The following is a 17,369-nucleotide window of genomic DNA, read 5'->3' as shown; positions in this document are numbered from 1 at the left end:
GAAACAAAACTGCACCCCCGTTAGCGTATGTTGTTTCTAATGCATATTTTATTAAGCGGCTGTGTGTTGTATTCAACATACCTGATGGCAGTGCCTGATAATTATATCCAAATTCTTCCGTCAATGATTTGAGTAATCTCTGGATGCGTGTTAATTGGTGTGTGAACCATATGTGACTTTAATTCTTATATGGTGAGAGTGCGTTGGGGCTTGTAAATATCCTAACAATATAAGTTTGATATGGTAAATTAAATTATCTGTGCAATAATACATTTGTTCATTTATCTGCTCATTAAAGAAGAGGGGGCAGGTGGGTTAAAACAGGCTAAAACCGACAGTTTGCCTGAAAATGCATCCCTCCTGACCCCGACCCCCAGAGCGAGGCAGAAATTGATCTGCGACACTTCACATTGTGTCATCTCCTCCTCCTTTCTTTATGTAATGAATCCTGGGCTGTGGGGAACTAAAGGATTAAGTATAGTATCATCTGTCGTACACAGCTGTAAATTTAATCCGCCCGGGAGAGTGGCCCCTGACAGAGGAGAAACTTGCTTTCACTGGTGCCCTCGCTGCTGTCTCTCTCCCCACGTTGTGTTGGCTGGTGCCTGACGTAACGGCCACACCCCTGCTGGTCACCCCAGCCGTGCCCAGGTGACCTCGATCTGAAGGAAGAGGCGTGTTAGTTTCGGGTGCTGCTTTGCCCTTCATTTTAAGTGAGGATTTGAGTTGGATTTTGCCAGGAACTAGTCATCTCCGGTGCTTGGACATGCTATGAATTGGAACTTGTTTCAGAAATTCTAAATATAGATGTTTGGATTGCATGCTTTCTTCATTGTTTGAACAGTAGAATTTTAAGAGGTTTTCCTTGGCTATATTCTGAGCTTTGTAATGTACATCAGTACCTTGCTCTGCTTAACGGCTAATCCGTAGTCCAGATTCACTATACAGGAGTAGTAAATGCAGTGCTCTTTATAAATAAACATTCCCCCCCAATAAATACAGGACCTTTTCCTACCTTATACAGCAATCTTTAAATTGTTGCTAGTCATGTGAGCTAGTGCCTTAATCTAAGATGGACTAGCTAAACTTCATTATTTCAACATGACCTCCTTTTCTTTCCTGTCAAAATAGTTTCAGTGGTTTTAGGATTTCTTTGATTAACCAGTAAGGGTTTTCCGGGGGGGGGGGATTAATCTTTACTTTCTCTTCCCATCTATTGCCATGAAGAAAGTTTCTACTCTGAAACAGATTAATTGGACTTTAACTACAACAAGTAAACCCTTTCATAATGTGTTTTAAGTAAGATACCTCCGCAAACCACAGTAAACGGCTGTCGAGAACATTTGGGCTTTGGTTTCTTTAAGAGCATGCGTATTGTACTATTTTTTTTTTTATATGTACCTTTTCTTGGCAGCCCATATGCAAATCCACCGCAGTCTTTGCTATAGCCTCTAAAAGCTAGTGGCTTTACGCTGAAACATGCCACGAATAGTTTTTCAATGTGCCTGCTGGCCGACTGCCAAGGTCAGAAATGTTCCTTGAACTGAACTACTGTCTCCACAATCCCACATTCCCGTCTCACAGAGGGACTTGAAAAGCGATTCTTCTGCATTAGTATGGATTCTTTGGCCTAGGTCTGGGCTTCCCACCGCACTGTGTGGGAGATCCTTATGATAAGGGCTTGCAGTTACACATTCTTTAACCTTAAATGTTGTAATTAATCCACGCAGAATATTTAAGAATAAATACCCAGCACTGAAATAATGACTGTTGATTATAAACAGACTCTGCAGATTTGTGTTGCCACTAGCTACTATGAAAAAATGTCGGCCCAGGAATCTGAAGTTCTCACTTTGTAACTGTGCATGGCACATGGGGGTGGGTGGGTAATGGTTTACCCACTTCCTGCGTCAAATAGCGCTCTTTTCACTGAGTATCTGCATGCTAAATTGAACATATCGTCTCCAGCATTCGATGTAATCCGATATTGTCTGTGTCTTTAAGGGGCTTCAAGATTCATCACTCCATATTTTGTGTAGCCGTAATTTGGTTAAATTCCAGGAATAGCGGTCTCTGGATTTAGGAGTGCTATGTGTATTTTCTCTGGGGATAGAGGAGGTATTTTAATCTGATACTTGATGAACAAAGAATGGGGTCATTATATAAGGCCACTGCCCTTGTGCATTTTGTATTATTCTTTTATTATTTTTTTGTGCTTTGTATTAAGCTGTATTAAAGTGCAGTTGAGAACAACAAAGGTTTTGTTTCAGTCCTGGGTCTTTTGAGGGGAGTGCTGACTTGGATCCAAATATAGATTTCCTTTTATCCTTTGGGAAAAAACTGATTTAGCCCTGCATATTCTAAACCAGTTTGTTGAATATTGCCTATATATAATGTATATACTGTGTGTTTGTATGCATAGTGTGTTTGTGTAAAGACCTTAGTGACTGCATTAGTGGTATATTAGGTTGCTTAAACCATGCATTTGAATTTCCCTTTTTAAAGTATTGGAAAATAAATAAGATCTATTTGTTTATTAAAAAGCACGTGTTGTAAAGACTCTGTTCTTGGTTTGTAAACCGTGTCGGCATTCAGCTGCTCTATATATGGAAGTGAAGGCCGTCTCTGCAGCCTGTTTATTTCTGCTGTCCCTGTGTCGTCACACACTTAATGTGCAGAGCTGTGCTCTCGCTGTAGTAATGCACTGCATGAAATTCGCCCAGGAGGGAAAAAATAGGGTGTCACAGTCTGTGAAGTGGATCTTGCACTTAAGTATTAATGTCTATGTCTAGATTTGAGTCGTCAATAAGCAGAGGACTGGCATCTGCATGTTGGGAAGTGAGAGACGTTACACTAGCAGCATGTTATACATGGAAGAAAAGAGTAATATGTATTTGTTGTCGTTTTACAAACTAGAACAGTGCCCATATACACTTTGAGCAGTCTGATTTTTCTTTGTTTTTTTTGTTGGCAAAAGCCACCATAACCTTTATGTAGATTATACTGATTTTCATTAAAAATAGTTAAGCCCCCCCCCCAGCTAAGTAAAGTTACCAGAAGCAGGTTGTAATGTTTTATGGATGCACACATTTCAGCTTTCAAAACCTGTTTATTATTGAAAACATAGTATTCTATAGTATCTATAGCTCATCTATTAGGCCTATACTTTTAAAACCTATTTTTCAGTGATTTTGTGTTTTGTGTGTATTTTTATGATCTTAGTCTTCATATTGCATATGCATTTTGCATATTTCTTAAATCACCTCAGTGCATGGTGTTGTGGCAGCTTCCTGCTCTCTCTACATTTATGCACCTTTCTATGATTTACAGGAGTTTGCAGCACTTACTAAAGAACTTAATGTATGCAGAGAGCAACTACTTGAACGAGAAGAGGAGATTTCAGAATTGAAAGCTGAAAGAAATAACACACGGGTAAGTAAACTACACTATTTCATTAAAATTGTACACTCACTTTTGAATGTGAAGTATGGTAAGGTGGGGGCTAATAGGATTGCAAAAGAAAGCAAATGCAGGCCTAGGGGGCATCAATCTTGGTGTTTGATGTGGCTGGTCTGGATGCCTTGACCTAGCACATGTTTGTCTCTGGGGTCGGGGTGGGGGTCGGGGTGGGGGTCGGGGTGGGGGTGGGTGGGGGGGGCTTGTATATTGAGCTTTGGTCTTGGTCTGTTCCACAAAAATAAATTAGCCTGATGCTAAGACTGCTGAGGTAAGAGTTACAGGATAGATAAGGAATTTGCAACTGAGGCAAGGCAGTTTTGGCCACACCGTGCTCCTCTTCAATGCATAAATACATCAATCGTACCTATCACACAAATGACAGGACATCTTTAAATCCAGTAGAGTTTAAATCCAGTTGCACGTATCTTACAATTGTGTAGAGACTGCTTCCTATCCTTCTGCTTAGTTTAGTAGGTTTTATTTTCAGACATACCGTCTCTCCTTCCTTCCTTTTTCCGTTTTCACATGTATACACACAATGTGATGTACGTGTACATATCTCTAAAAAAGACTGTTTAGATGGAGTCAGACCTAGTTCCTGCCTGCTCTCCCTGTCTGATGTCTTGCTAGTGTGGGTTTTATTATATATCTACATCTGATTTTGTGTCTCTTTGTTTGGCTCTCGCAGCTGCTCTTGGAACACTTGGAGTGTCTTGTCTCGAGGCACGAGCGCTCCCTCCGAATGACCGTGGTGAAAAGACAAGCGCAGTCTCCAGCGGGGGTGTCCAGTGAAGTGGAAGTCCTCAAAGCACTGAAGTCTTTATTTGAACACCACAAAGCTTTAGATGAAAAGGTAATGCGGGGCTTGTTCTATATTGTATGAAGCCCTGTTTTGCTTTTGTAGTGGATGCGCACCTTTGTGCCTCTACTTGGTCTTGAAATCTCTAGATTTCCATCATTCTGAATGTGTTTGACTTCCCGCTTCTTGCACTACACTTCTGTTTGTCACTTGTCACACCTCTGCTGCTCATGTGATGTTTTCATTGTGGACTATGTGCTATGATCCGTTGTCTTTTAACGATTGTTTCCCGGGCAGGTGAGGGAACGGTTGCGGGTTGCACTAGAACGATGCAGCGCCCTGGAGGAGCAGCTAACATCCTCACACAAAGAAGTACGTACCGAACGGGAACTGTGCGCTTTATTATCTTCCCTTTGCTGTGACTTCCCTGCAGAAATGTTGAACTGTGTTGTGACACAAAGACTGTGAAGAGTAATCGTGCCTTGGGGGAACTCCGATTACAGCCAAATTTAATCTGCACCATAGAAATTCACCCACAAACTGAAACACACATCCAGCTGAGACAGCTTACATAGTTTTTGTGTGTTTTGGAGGAAGAGTGAATACTATATTGTGGTCAAGTCCAGTTTTTTCTTGTGCTTAAGTCCTCATTTCTTTACTTACTTTCAGTTCAGCTTTGTATCCCCAGTTCCTCTGAATATTTTAACATCCTCACAGCCAACATCACTGTAAATGTAAAAGGGGGGCTGGACAGACACATTTGTATAGATAGTAAACTGTATATCAGATTTAGGATAAAAAAGGCCCAGGTTCTGAGCTGCTCCACATCCTTTTCTAACTGTAGATTTATGCGTTTTAAAGAACCATAACTAGTGCAATTACATAACCTGCTTTCAACCGCTACTGTGAGGAAGTTCATTATGAGGAGTGATGCCATCTCGCTACTTCCTATATCTGCCAAGCGGTTGGGTTTAATTGCCTTTTGTGTTTTGTAGCATCATCTCAGTCATAGCTGTGGTGCGTGTTGTGGTTATGGGCTTCCTGAGGAAAATTGATATATATTTTTTTTTTTCTACTTTGCAAACCAACCACATATTCTAAAAATATCCACACATGACCCTACTTATAGTGGAAGTCTATTATTGAACTACTTTAAAAATCCCTGGCCATGGTTTTGCTCTGGTAATTGATTTTCCTTTAAGGCACTAATGGATTTTTATTTTTTTTGTATTTGGAAATGTAGCTGCTAATTTTGAGGGAGCAGAACAGCCAAAAGAAGCTGTTGATTGAAGGGACAGTAGATGTCAACCATGACGTGGAAAGCACACCAAGCACAAATGGAAAGGTATTTTTTTTTTAAATGTATACTTTCATTGTTGTACATTCTCTATTCTATACTTTTTTTGGGGAAAGGTTTGTGGTTTTCCACCAGCCTTTTCAATTACATTGTATGATATACACTCACCTAAAGGATTATTAGAAACACCTGTTCAATTTCTCATTAATGTAATTATCTAACCAACCAATCACATGGCAGTTGCTTCAATGCATTTAGGGGTGTGGTCCTGGTCAAGACAATCTCCTGAACTCCAAACTGAATGTCTGAATGGGAAAGAAAGGTGATTTAAGCAATTTTGAGCGTGGCATGGTTGTTGGTGCCAGACGGGCCGGTCTGAGTATTTCTCAATCTGCTCAGTTACTGGGATTTTCACGCACAACCATTTCTAGGGTTTACAAAGAATGGTGTGAAAAGCGAAAAACATCCAGTATGCGGCAGTCCTGTGGGCGAAAATGCCTTGTTGATGCTAGAGGTCAGAGGAGAATGGGCCGACTGATTCAAGCTGATAGAAGAGCAACTTTGACTGAAATAACCACTCGGTACAACCGGGGTGTGCAGCAAAGCATTTGTGAAGCCACAACACGTACAACCTTGAGGCGGATGGGCTACAACAGCAGAAGACCCCACCGGGTACCACTCATCTCCACTACAAATAGGAAAAAGAGGCTACAATTTGCACAAGCTCACCAAAATTGGACAGTTGAAGACTGGAAAAATGTTGCCTGGTCTGATGAGTCTCGATTTCTGTTGAGACATTCAGATGGTAGTCAGAATTTGGCGTAAACAGAATGAGAACATGGATCCATCATGCCTTGTTACCACTGTGCAGGCTGGTGGTGGTGGTGTAATGGTGTGGGGGATGTTTTCTTGGCACACTTTAGGCCCCTTAGTGCCAATTGGGCATCGTTTAAATGCCACGGCCTACCTGAGCATTGTTTCTGACCATGTCCATCCCTTTATGACCACCATGTACCCATCCTCTGATGGCTACTTCCAGCAGGATAATGCACCATGTCACAAAGGTCGAATCATCTCAAATTGGTTTCTTGAACATGACAATGAGTTCACTGTACTAAACTGGCCCCCACAGTCACCAGATCTCAACCCAATAGAGCATCTTTGGGATGTGGTGGAACGGGAGCTTCGTGCCCTGGATGTGCATCCGACAAATCTCCATCAACTGCAAGATGCTATCCTATCAATATGGGCCAACATTTCTAAAGAATGCTTTCAGCACCTTGTTGAATCAATGCCATGTAGAATTAAGGCAGTTCGGAAGGCGAAAGGGGGTCAAACACAGTATTAGTATGGTGTTCCTAATAATCCTTTAGGTGAGTGTATATATAAGGGGATATAGGGAATAAATCCACTTGCTGCGGGACTCTGGTATCCAGTAAATTGTGTGTAATAGACTGTAGAGTATTAATAAAACCCGGTGATTCAGTATTTTCTGATCAGGGTGATTTTACTGGCTCGGGGGGGGACACTGGTGGATGTGCTCTAGTGTGGAGGCTGAATTTATGATGACAGACTGTATACGTGACAGCCATTGACTGCGATTATTCATCCAGCCACGAAAGCTCACTGGGGTCTAATTTGCCTTTTCAAACAATTTCTTCCGTTCTTCAGGAGAGAATGGAAATGGTTCCATGAAATTACATTTTACTCCTTCTATTTCTGGCCTAGTGTGTATTTCTTAACTAGCCTAGACTTAAACAATACAACAGTGTAGTGCATAACAACTGAGACCTTCAGTAAGCAAAAGCAAATTAAGTTTCAAGAATAGACCTGAATTGAATGACCTGCATTCATCTGGTACATATAATATGAGGCTCCCCCTGGTGGCTGAAGTTTGTGTTAAAGGACTGTTTGTTGTCTACCAGTGTGGCACCAGACTATCAAGAAACCCATTGCCTCAGTGAGTGCAGCTAACCTTTACTTCGTTAAAATGCTGTCTGGCGTTTTTTTTTCTTGTAGAGGTCATCAGACGGGTCTTTAAACCATGAAGAAGAGCTGACTAAAGTAATTGAGCTTCAAGAAATCATCGATCATCAGAGCAATGACCTGAGTCAGATGAAGGAGAGGTTGTCCGCCCTCTCGGGCCGTGTGGCTGAGCTGGAAGAGGACCTGGACACGGCCCGCAAGGACCTCATCAAGTCCGAGGAGATGAACACTAAGTTTCAGAGGGATATACGAGAGGTAAAACCGCTCTGGACTCGAACTTGAACTCAGTATTCCTAACCTGCATTGTTCAGTTAATAAATCCACTTCTCATCTTTGGGGAAATCCCTCCCAACAGTTTGCAACACAGATTAGGATACGTGGGAGAGGATTTCCAGAGGTTTAGTCTAATAAAGGCATTGATTCGGATATTGCAATTGGCTATTGCAAGTCACTTTTAGCGTTTGTGGTGTGTTTTTACTGTGTGTTGCTCACTCTTCTCTTCCTGTTTTGAAATGCGCAGTCCATGGCCCAGAAGGAGGACATGGAGGAGAGAATCACAACTCTTGAAAAACGCTACCTCGCCGCACAGCGTGAAGCCACGTCTGTACACGATCTCAATGACAAACTTGAAAACGAAATTGCTAACAAAGAAGCGATGTTCAGACAGGTGCGGCTTTGTGTGTGTGTGTGTGTGTGTGTGTGTGAATGACGATGGACTTGTGTAAAACCAGCTAAGGTTTCCATCGGCAGATCAGTCCACGAGAGAATTCAGATGTCTGCTAAATTGGCCATAGGTTTCTCGTACTGATCTAACAGATTTAAATGTTGTAAAACAAAAAATGAAATCGATATTAACGACAATTAAAGCTTTGAGCCTTCTGGAGCCGTTCTGAAATGGTTGGGAAGTCAAGAGACCAGGGAGCAAGAAGTTAAGCTTACACTTTTTTCGCCCACTTATTTGTTGTTTCCTTAACCTCTTAAAGGATAAGTAACACAGCTTCGCTAAAAGAAATGTTAAGGTTTTTGGTCAACAGAAAGCGTTCCTTCAGTGAAGAAAAGCGTCTCCTGTTGCACACGAATTCGTGGGAAATGGAGTCTGGGTCGCTGGGGGATGTGCTAAGTTTCCATTTAAAGCAGGGGAGGCCTGTGGTGTTTTGGCAATCACTCTGGGTGTCGGGATCCAGTCCATATATTTAGACGGCTTCAAAACTTTTATGAAAGCAGTTTTTGAATGGGAACTGCTCAATTCAATATTTGTTTAAGATGCAGTCCATCTCGGATCCCAGCCACAATGCCGGACCGGACTTCACTGCCTTGCTCCTAGTGAATGGCGCATTGTGAAAGGCTTTCGGCAAACTTCCCCAAGAAATGTATTGACGTTATATTTACAACTGTTCAGAGTAATGAAAGGAGTGATGATTTTCAATATTTAAGATCCAATCAGACAATGTTGGTGGAAAGTGATGCCAGGCCCATCTAGTGGGTGGTGTTCAATGTGAGATTTGGGTTTTGACCCTTTACAGTGAAGGTAGTAGACCTCCAGACCTGCTTTTTTGGTTGACTGGTCATGTGTGTTTGCAGAGTGAAGAGAAGAACCGCCAGATCCAGGAGAGGCTGGAACTGGCGGAGCAGAAGCTGCAGCAGACCATGAGGAAGGCAGAGACTTTACCTGAAGTAGAAGCCGAACTCGCGCAACGAGTGGCTGCGCTGACCAAGGTGAGTCCTCAGGGCGCGGACGGATACTGATAGTTGATTGATTTTTGTTCCGCTCCTTGTCGTTCCTGACCTGTGGGAGAGACATCTGCTATGTTGCTTCCCATTTGAGTCGAGATGCACGTCCACTTTACGTGTTATACAGAAACATTGGTATAGAAGAGAGGACAAATTTATACATGTATGACTTCCTTTGCTGGAAAACCTCTGATGACTTGAGCCTTTCAGATTGTGAAAATCAGAAGATCTGTATCTGAACAGTAAAGCGTTTGGAGGAATTCTGTATCTGTCCTTATGAGAACGTTTTGGCAGTTGGAAGCGAGTCGGTGGCATTTAATGCTTTATTTCAGTCTGTTGGTGTTTTATTAACACTAGAAGCGCCGACATTTCGAACTACCTACAAGCGCCAAAGCCGGTCATTGTAACCGACAGCTCTTTAAAAGCTGTGATATGATCCATCATATAAAACTCAGTTTTATTCATGAACATCAAATCCAACATTTACATGCAAAAAGGAAGCACAAATGCAGTATTTAAATTGAAATATGATCATAAAACATTAATATTATTGCTATTAAATAACACTTTTTTCTAAACGCGTACATTGCAGTCAAAACATGAATAACTATATAGCCTAAAATAAGCAAAACGCTCAAACGGCATACAATAAGAGAATGAAACGAGTGTAAATGTGAATATTGGAATAATGCTCAAAAGCAATATTTTATAGTTCAAAAATAACTATTGCATTTATCAAAACATAATTGTACACTAAAGTAAACATTTTCAGCACTGTGTAAACTTTTTCAACATACACTGCTTTTATTCACTGTAGCTATGCATTTCAATAAAGTATTTACTATATATTTTGCCTGCATACCTGACGGCTCGGGACAGTCCACAGAACACGTTTCTGCACTTTCCCTGCATGAGCTCATACCTCACACTGCATTTTGACAGCCTCTCCAGGTGAACACTTTTGCTCCACGGATATATAGCATTGCAATAAATGCTCTTCCACTGATAATGTCCATGAATCATTCTTTTGCGTGCGATGTGCCTGCGCTATTGCACTCTGTGCTATCTGCAGTAGCAATCACGTATTGATCAGTAGTCTAAAAGCATTCGGTGCCATTTGGACCTGGCGTTTCACTCAACAACTGGCACAAACCCACAAATCTTCACTGTCATTTGCAGTATCACTGATGCCCCTGAATGAGTCATGTTCATATACATGACATTTCCAAACGCACTCTTCAATCTCCGTTTCCAATCCATGTTTATTTGCGGATAATCACTGTATCTACTCAATCTGACTACAGCTGTAAGAAAACATCTGTAATGCTGTACAATGCGTGTGTTTTTCAAACGCATGAAAGTCTGTAGAAAGGTAGAGATCGCCACTTGAGTGCCAGACTGACTGTATTGTAAAGGGAAGTCAGGATTATGTGTTTTTGATTTAGTATGTATTTAAATGACCGGTCAAAATAACCAGATTTTGGCTATTCTAGGTAAATGTGTTTATAACTTATTTATTTTCGCGTTTATGCAGCTAAAATTCTGTAGACATGTTTAATACATATATTTTGGAAAAGTCACGAACGGGTATGCGCAGTGTATTTAGGAACACAGAGGAATTCAAATTTGAATAACCAAATCCGTCAAATTGATCGGCTTGGCGCTTCTAGTGTTAACAGACTAATACAAACTAACCATCCCTTTCTTTCTCTATTTAATGTTCGTCTCTCTGTTAAATAAAACTCTTTGGCAGCGTGCACTAACATTATTTGGCTTATCTGGGACTTTCTTAGAACAACACATTATGGTCCTTCTTTTCTGGACTCCCCTCCCCCCCGTCTGTATCATGAATCATTGTCAGATAAGGATTTCATAAATATTCCTTATAAGGTCTTCCTTAAACTCAACAAATGTATCTGTTCCCACATGCTAAATGACTTTTTTTTTTAATTAGCTTTTATAGAAATGGTGGTTTTACTCATTTAAACTTGGACGAAAGCCCTCCACCTACTATAAAATGCAAAAGACCAAAGTTTATCTGTAGAGAGAAGGGAAAAATCAGGCCGTCATCACAACCAGGAAGTTCTCAGTTTGTTTTCATACCTTTGTCCATAGTGTGTAGTCTTCTGTATTAAAGCTCTTTGTCTGAACTCTTTTCTTGTATTCCCTGTTTGCGCTCTGTGCACTGACCCTTCCTGGCTTCCGTAGTCTGATCCCGCTGTGTGTGGCGACTCGGGGGTCAAGGAAGCTAAGTTGCTGGAATTTGCCTCAGTGCTGAGGAAGGTAGACGATGTCCAGATACCATGCCTGCTTTCTGCTTGCCTGCTGCTTCCCCCCCCCCCTTATTGTTTGTGTAATCTTAACCATGACGGGGAAAAAACGCCAACTCGTGTATACAGAGGTTCAGGAAATGTCTGCCAATCTATAGCATACAATAGCCTTCTGGATCCAATAGGAACAAATTGATGTGTGATTATTTATTTTCCTTTTTTCTTAGCCATTTCAGAGACAATCGAAACCTCAATAACAGAACTACAATCTGGTCCTTCTTTCAGATCAATGATTGTTCCTAGACCTCTGTTTCATTTCTACTAACGTTACATGTTTCAGTGCCTACTAAATTCTCCGCGTTAATTTATTTGTGTTTTTATTTAAAGCAAGGTTACGCTTTGCACCGCACACGGTTTGCTTCATGCTTCTAGTGCATTGTGCTTCTGTCCTGGCCTGTGCTCGGTTTCAGCAGGTTGGGTCATTCGGCGCTTTGACGGCAATGTGTTTTACTGGCAGGCCGAGGAGAGACACGGCAACATTGAGGAGCGCCTGAGACAGATGGAGGCCCAACTGGAGGAGAAGAACCAGGAGTTGCAGAGGGTGAGATTGATCGGCCAGACCGGCAACTAAATTACCACTCCGATTTCAAGGAATCGACCACCCCTTCCTTGAGTAATGGTTATCGTTACTCTTGAGTTACACGCTTGATTCACTCTGGGTGCAAAAAGTAATGACTAGAGCATTAATGGAAACGGTAATTGCATATCTCAGAGATCCGCGGAGTGCTATGGTGCAGTTTCTGACATGGATTACCTCCGTTTTTGTGGGGAGGGAGACTAAGTAATCAATCATTCGCGATTCCTTCTCTTAAAGGCGCGGCAGAGGGAGAAGATGAACGAAGAGCACAACAAGCGATTGTCGGAGACGGTGGACAAACTGCTGTCTGAATCAAACGAACGGCTGCAGCTCCATCTAAAGGAGAGGATGTCAGCTTTAGAAGACAAGGTACCAAGTATCGAACTGCTTCTGGTTTCACCAGAGGGGACGTGCTTTTCTGAAGCCCGAAAGAGCACAAAACACCCGATCTCTGCGAGGAAAATAAAATGATTTGAGCTTGCTGGTTCCAAACTAATGTAAACTAAGCATTTTATTTTAATGTTAACTTTTACGTTTGAATTCTTGAATGCAACGTTACACTTGACCAGCACATGAAAATAATGTGTGCTTTATTTACAGAACACCCTCATTCGCGATCTTGAACACACTAAAAAAATGATCGAAGAAGCGCATCACGAGAAGGTATGTGATTTTTCTATGTGGAGAGCATTTTGCCCAGAAGCTTTGTCCACATCTTTCCTGCTGTTGTAGTTTGTTGCAAATGCTCAAGTGTATTAATCCCAGCCCTAAAGAGTCCAGCAGGTTTTCTATTTCCCCTTTAAAACAGTTTCTAAGTGTTAGTGACTGTGGATGTTCGAGGTCGGCTAAGGAAACCATTTATTGTGTCAGGAGGGCTCAAGTCCGATCATGTTGGGCTGCAAGGTGTTCAGGTTCAGCTGTTGAAGCCTGGACTTAACTGCCCAAATACGTTTCTGAAACTGATTTAAGGGATACCTATAAATCAGTGTCGTCCAATGCGCCAGTGGGTCACCTTGATAAACAATCCTTTCTGGTCCGTTCTGCAGTCCTGTGAAACAGATTAGATGTGTTCTTCACCCTTTACCAACCCCCCATGAATCAGAGATGTTTTAAAAGTCTTGTAATTTAGCGGTGTATATATATGTGTGTGTGTATTTGTATATATGTGTATATATATGTATAAGTAATATACACGTGTTACTAAATTACATCATTTTCTGTTTCTTAGGAGCAACTCCTCATTGAAATAGAAACCATGAGGGCTGAAAATGAGCAGTCGAGGACAAGAAGCACCTCCTCGCTGCATCATGGGTAAGAAACCATTGCCTGTCACCGTTGCTGCCAATGCCAATAGTTTCGGCGGACTAAGACGTCATGGTCATCGCTGTCGATTTGGCTCCCTGTGAAAGCAGATTTTTCTTGTTGCCCAGGCGGTCCCACCTCGGCGGCACCCCTGACTTCAGGTACCCCGTGTCGGCTTCCTCTATGATGGACGGCCACGCAGAGCACTACAGCACAGCCATGGTGTTGAGGCGTCCGCAGAAAGGGCGGCTGGCGGCGCTCCGAGACGAGCCCTCAAAGGTAAGGAGCTGCTGGTCCACCCATCGCTGCACTGCAGCGGCGTCGGTTTAGCTTTCTATACACGTTGTCTGAGAACAAGGCTGTGGAAAGGTAGAATTGAAGTGGTTTATAAAAGAACTTCAGTGTATTATTTTAAGCCTTCCATTACATTAAACATCTTTTTATTATTGTGTTAGAAATAACTTCAGTCCTTCCTTCATTGTAGGGCTGTTAAGTAATCGTGCAGTTGAGTGCAGAAGGGGAATGAAACTGTTAATCGCTATACTTTAATACTTTTGTTACTTGGGAATCGATGGATTTTGACTCTCTTCTTTCTCCTGTTCTCTCTGATTCTTGCTTTCTCGTGGGACATCAGAAGCATGTAAGTTTGTATATGATACCGAATTGTACTACTGTATGAATTGCTTGTGAAATTAGGTGATGCGCTTCCGTCCCCTGGAGAGAGTCTCTGAATGCTGGAGTCATACCGGTTTTTTTTTTTGTTCTCATTGTGGTGAATTGTTTAATAAACTCCTTTCCACTGTAAGTTCTTGAAGTAATGGTTTGCTTTATCTGGTGTGTTTCAGTGCATGCCTCGTATATAAGGTCAAGGTTTCTACATAACCAGCGTTGATCGAGTTAAAGGACTGGAACACTGAATTCCTCAGACTTTAGCTGCACCTGTACTGTGCTTCAGACCCAGTGTGAAGTACCTGCGAGGCCTAACCTCCCTGCTGTGTGCTGGCAGGTACAGACGCTCAATGAGCAGGAGTGGGAGAGGGTGCAGCAGGCTAACGTCCTGGCCAACGTGGCACAGGCGTTCGAGAGCGACGTCGACATGTCCGACGTGGAGGACGACCGGGAGACCATCTTCAGCTCCGTGGACCTGCTGTCCCCCAGCGGCCAGGCCGACGCCCAGACACTGGCCATGATGCTGCAGGAGCAACTGGACGCCATCAACAACGAAATCAGGCACGGCCCCCCATCCTGTTGATCAAATAAAAGGCGAAACCTTCCCCTTCCTGAGTTCCCGTTGTGTAAGACCTGGGAGTTGGGCATCCCTGCTGTGGCTGTAACTTGCCTCTGTCTTGCAGGATGATCCAGGAGGAGAAGGAGACCACGGCTCAGCGGGCGGAGGAGATCGAGAACCGGGTGGGCAGCGGAAGTCTGGACAACCTGGGCAGCCGGTTCCGGTCCATGGGCTCCATCCCGCCGTCCTACACGGGCTCGTCCCTGGCTGGCTCCTCCCCACCCAGCAGTGGCCACTCCACCCCGCGCCGCTTGCCGCGCAGCCCTGCCCGCGAGGTGGACCGGCTCGGCGTCATGACCCTGGTGAGCGCAGGCTTCGTGGTCTCCTTGATCTGTCTGAGGTTTCTGTCCAAAGCCACTCGGGCTTCGTTTTCCCCGGCCGGGCCCTGCAGTTAAGACGCTCAATTTTTACGGCAGCCAGGGGGAAACGTGGCGTTATGGGGGTTCCAGTTTTTACAGTTTGGCTTTTACTGGAGATACTGTCTGGATAGAGTACATTGCTCTAATGTTTAAGGGTCTAAACTGGGATTTGAACCCACAACCTTGGCTAATTGTTCCCCTGAACCCCAGTTTATGTTGGTGTTCTGGACCTACTGTACTGTAAAAATATAATATACCAGTTTATATTGCTCAAGTGCTTTGTCTTTATGAGCTGGTGATGATGATTGTCCTCACAGATATTATGCTACATTTTAGTTAATTATACAGTGCATAATGGCAGTACATGTTTTTTTTCTTTATTGTTGGTTTTCTCATACTTATTTGCACAGATGGTTTGTGTGTTTAAATGTGTGTGTACAAAAAATATACACACACTCCTAGTAGTAATATATATTAAGTCATTTTTGTTTCCCATTGTTTTGTTTTTCCCCCCCTAGCCATCACGTCATGATACATATGTAATCCAGACCTCACTTCCCCATCAGACTGTAGTTTATTCATCCAACCCATGTCCTAGCTCATCCCCTCCGTATAATGATTCTCCACACAGCGTTCAGGTACAGAGAACCACTCCTCCAGCGCGGTGTCGAAACCTGGGGTCATATTTACTTGAGGAGTTGCGTACTTCGCCCCTTTTATTCTCTGGTCATTAGCTGCTCCTTTCAAGTTTCTCATCATGATGCTTTATCACAAGGGCGCCTCCCAAGATTGTCAGCTTGTGTTTTTGTGTTTTCAAATCCTTAACTCGATTGAACACTTCACCCCTAGGGGCTGTGAGCTATTTTTTTCCTGTGTGCAGTTTGGTTGGATGAAAAAAGGAAATGACCTATTAAATCTTGTAAAACACACACACACAAAACTGACCGTGAAGTCCCACTGCCGAATAATATTTACATTGGAAATACCAAAAGGAGGCTAGGAAGCAATTAAACTTAAAAACGTCAGCATCCTGCGCTTCAGCAGTAGAAATGTGAAAGAGAAACCAACCGTCTCCGTGTGAATATGATCCCAGGTTAGAAAATATTTAAACACTTGCTGATGACTCAAAAAGGAAATAATTTTCTGCTGCCCGGGTTGATTTCTTGACCTCTTGCACTTTCTTCGATGCGTTCCCTGTCTTTTTGTATGAAATCTGATTTGTCAGAGAACGACCTGTATCCGTAGGGTTTACATCTTTGTTTGCTTGCCTTGTCTAACAGTTTCCTTTCTTCCCTTTTTCTATATGCTAAATTAGTCTTCATGCAGAATCTTACTAATTCTTCTTGTTTTCTCTACACGCTTTCATCAGCCTAGTGATTTACGGAAACATCGTAGGAAGGTAAATTTAGACTAAAACTGGGTCTTAAATTAAACGGATTTCCTTGAAGAAAGTTTAAATTGTTTGAATTTTGATGGTATGGAAAAATTTTGAAATAGTCAGATCAGTTTGTACATGTAAATCCATTATGTCATTTATTTTTAGCTTTGTTTTGGTTTTCTTTCTGTAATTGAAACATTAGAGAATAGTGTTAAATACTTTTTTCTCCGAGTGCCGCATTACAGTTTCCAGATGGTTTGTCCCCCTTTACGCTGCGCACAAAACGAATTTAATCGGACCTTTATTTGGTGCAGTCGGCAGGGTCTCAAGATGACAAGGCTACGATAAAGTGTGAGACGTCCCCCCCCACCACTCCCAGGTCAATGCGCCTGAACAAGGGAGTCATTCACGCAGCGAGTCACGAAGACATCAGGGATATCAGGAGGTAAATGTGACATGGATAGGAGAAAATGAACACGCATGCTTGAGTTACTGTCGAGGAAACGTTTCGTAATTCCATGCTTCTCGATTAAAATGTATATAGAAAACAAAATGAACCTCTTAGTGAGAGCTCTGCCTCTACAGGTGCCAAAGAAACAACCGTTGTGTATTTGCAGCTCCACAGGGTCCCAGGACGGCCAGGGCAGTAACCCAAGCAGCAGCAACAGCAGCCAGGACTCCCTCAACAAAGCGCCCAAGAAGAAGAGCATCAAGTCCTCCATCGGCCGGTTGTTCGGCAAGAAAGAGAAGGGTCGTCCTGGCCCGCCGGGCAAAGAGTCTCCAGGACAAGGTCTGTTCAGGGGATGCTTCAGCCGTCTCCATCTGGATTTGCAGAGAATCTTTGTTTACTTTTGGTGTCATTC

At 42.7% G+C, this 17,369-nt stretch overlaps 1 protein-coding gene across 14 annotated transcripts in view; it reads left to right on the top strand.

Moving 5' to 3' along the window:
* ppfia1 (PTPRF interacting protein alpha 1) overlaps positions 1-17,369 on the top strand; it is a 39,524-nt gene that overhangs the window by 13,137 nt on the left and 9,018 nt on the right. For 13 of the 14 annotated variants that reach the window (XM_066700564.1, XM_066700563.1, XM_066700561.1 and 10 more), the window contains exons 3-19: positions 3,331-3,432; positions 4,148-4,312; positions 4,556-4,630; positions 5,502-5,603; positions 7,575-7,796; positions 8,062-8,208; positions 9,123-9,257; positions 12,060-12,143; positions 12,417-12,548; positions 12,780-12,842; positions 13,408-13,490; positions 13,610-13,760; positions 14,488-14,711; positions 14,834-15,071; positions 15,647-15,766; positions 16,821-16,951; positions 17,124-17,296. In XM_066700564.1, the coding sequence (XP_066556661.1) occupies positions 3,331-3,432; positions 4,148-4,312; positions 4,556-4,630; positions 5,502-5,603; positions 7,575-7,796; positions 8,062-8,208; positions 9,123-9,257; positions 12,060-12,143; positions 12,417-12,548; positions 12,780-12,842; positions 13,408-13,490; positions 13,610-13,760; positions 14,488-14,711; positions 14,834-15,071; positions 15,647-15,766; positions 16,821-16,951; positions 17,124-17,296 (2,347 nt within the window). The remainder of the gene's footprint in view (positions 1-3,330; positions 3,433-4,147; positions 4,313-4,555; positions 4,631-5,501; positions 5,604-7,574; positions 7,797-8,061; positions 8,209-9,122; positions 9,258-12,059; positions 12,144-12,416; positions 12,549-12,779; positions 12,843-13,407; positions 13,491-13,609; positions 13,761-14,487; positions 14,712-14,833; positions 15,072-15,646; positions 15,767-16,820; positions 16,952-17,123; positions 17,297-17,369) is intronic. The other variant, XM_066700573.1, reaches the window with a different exon arrangement.

Source organism: Amia ocellicauda, chromosome 4 (assembly GCF_036373705.1).
Source record: "Amia ocellicauda isolate fAmiCal2 chromosome 4, fAmiCal2.hap1, whole genome shotgun sequence".
NCBI lineage: Eukaryota > Metazoa > Chordata > Actinopteri > Amiiformes > Amiidae > Amia > Amia ocellicauda.
Note: the sequence above shows the minus strand (reverse complement) of the source record. Positions and strands in the feature narration are given on the sequence as shown.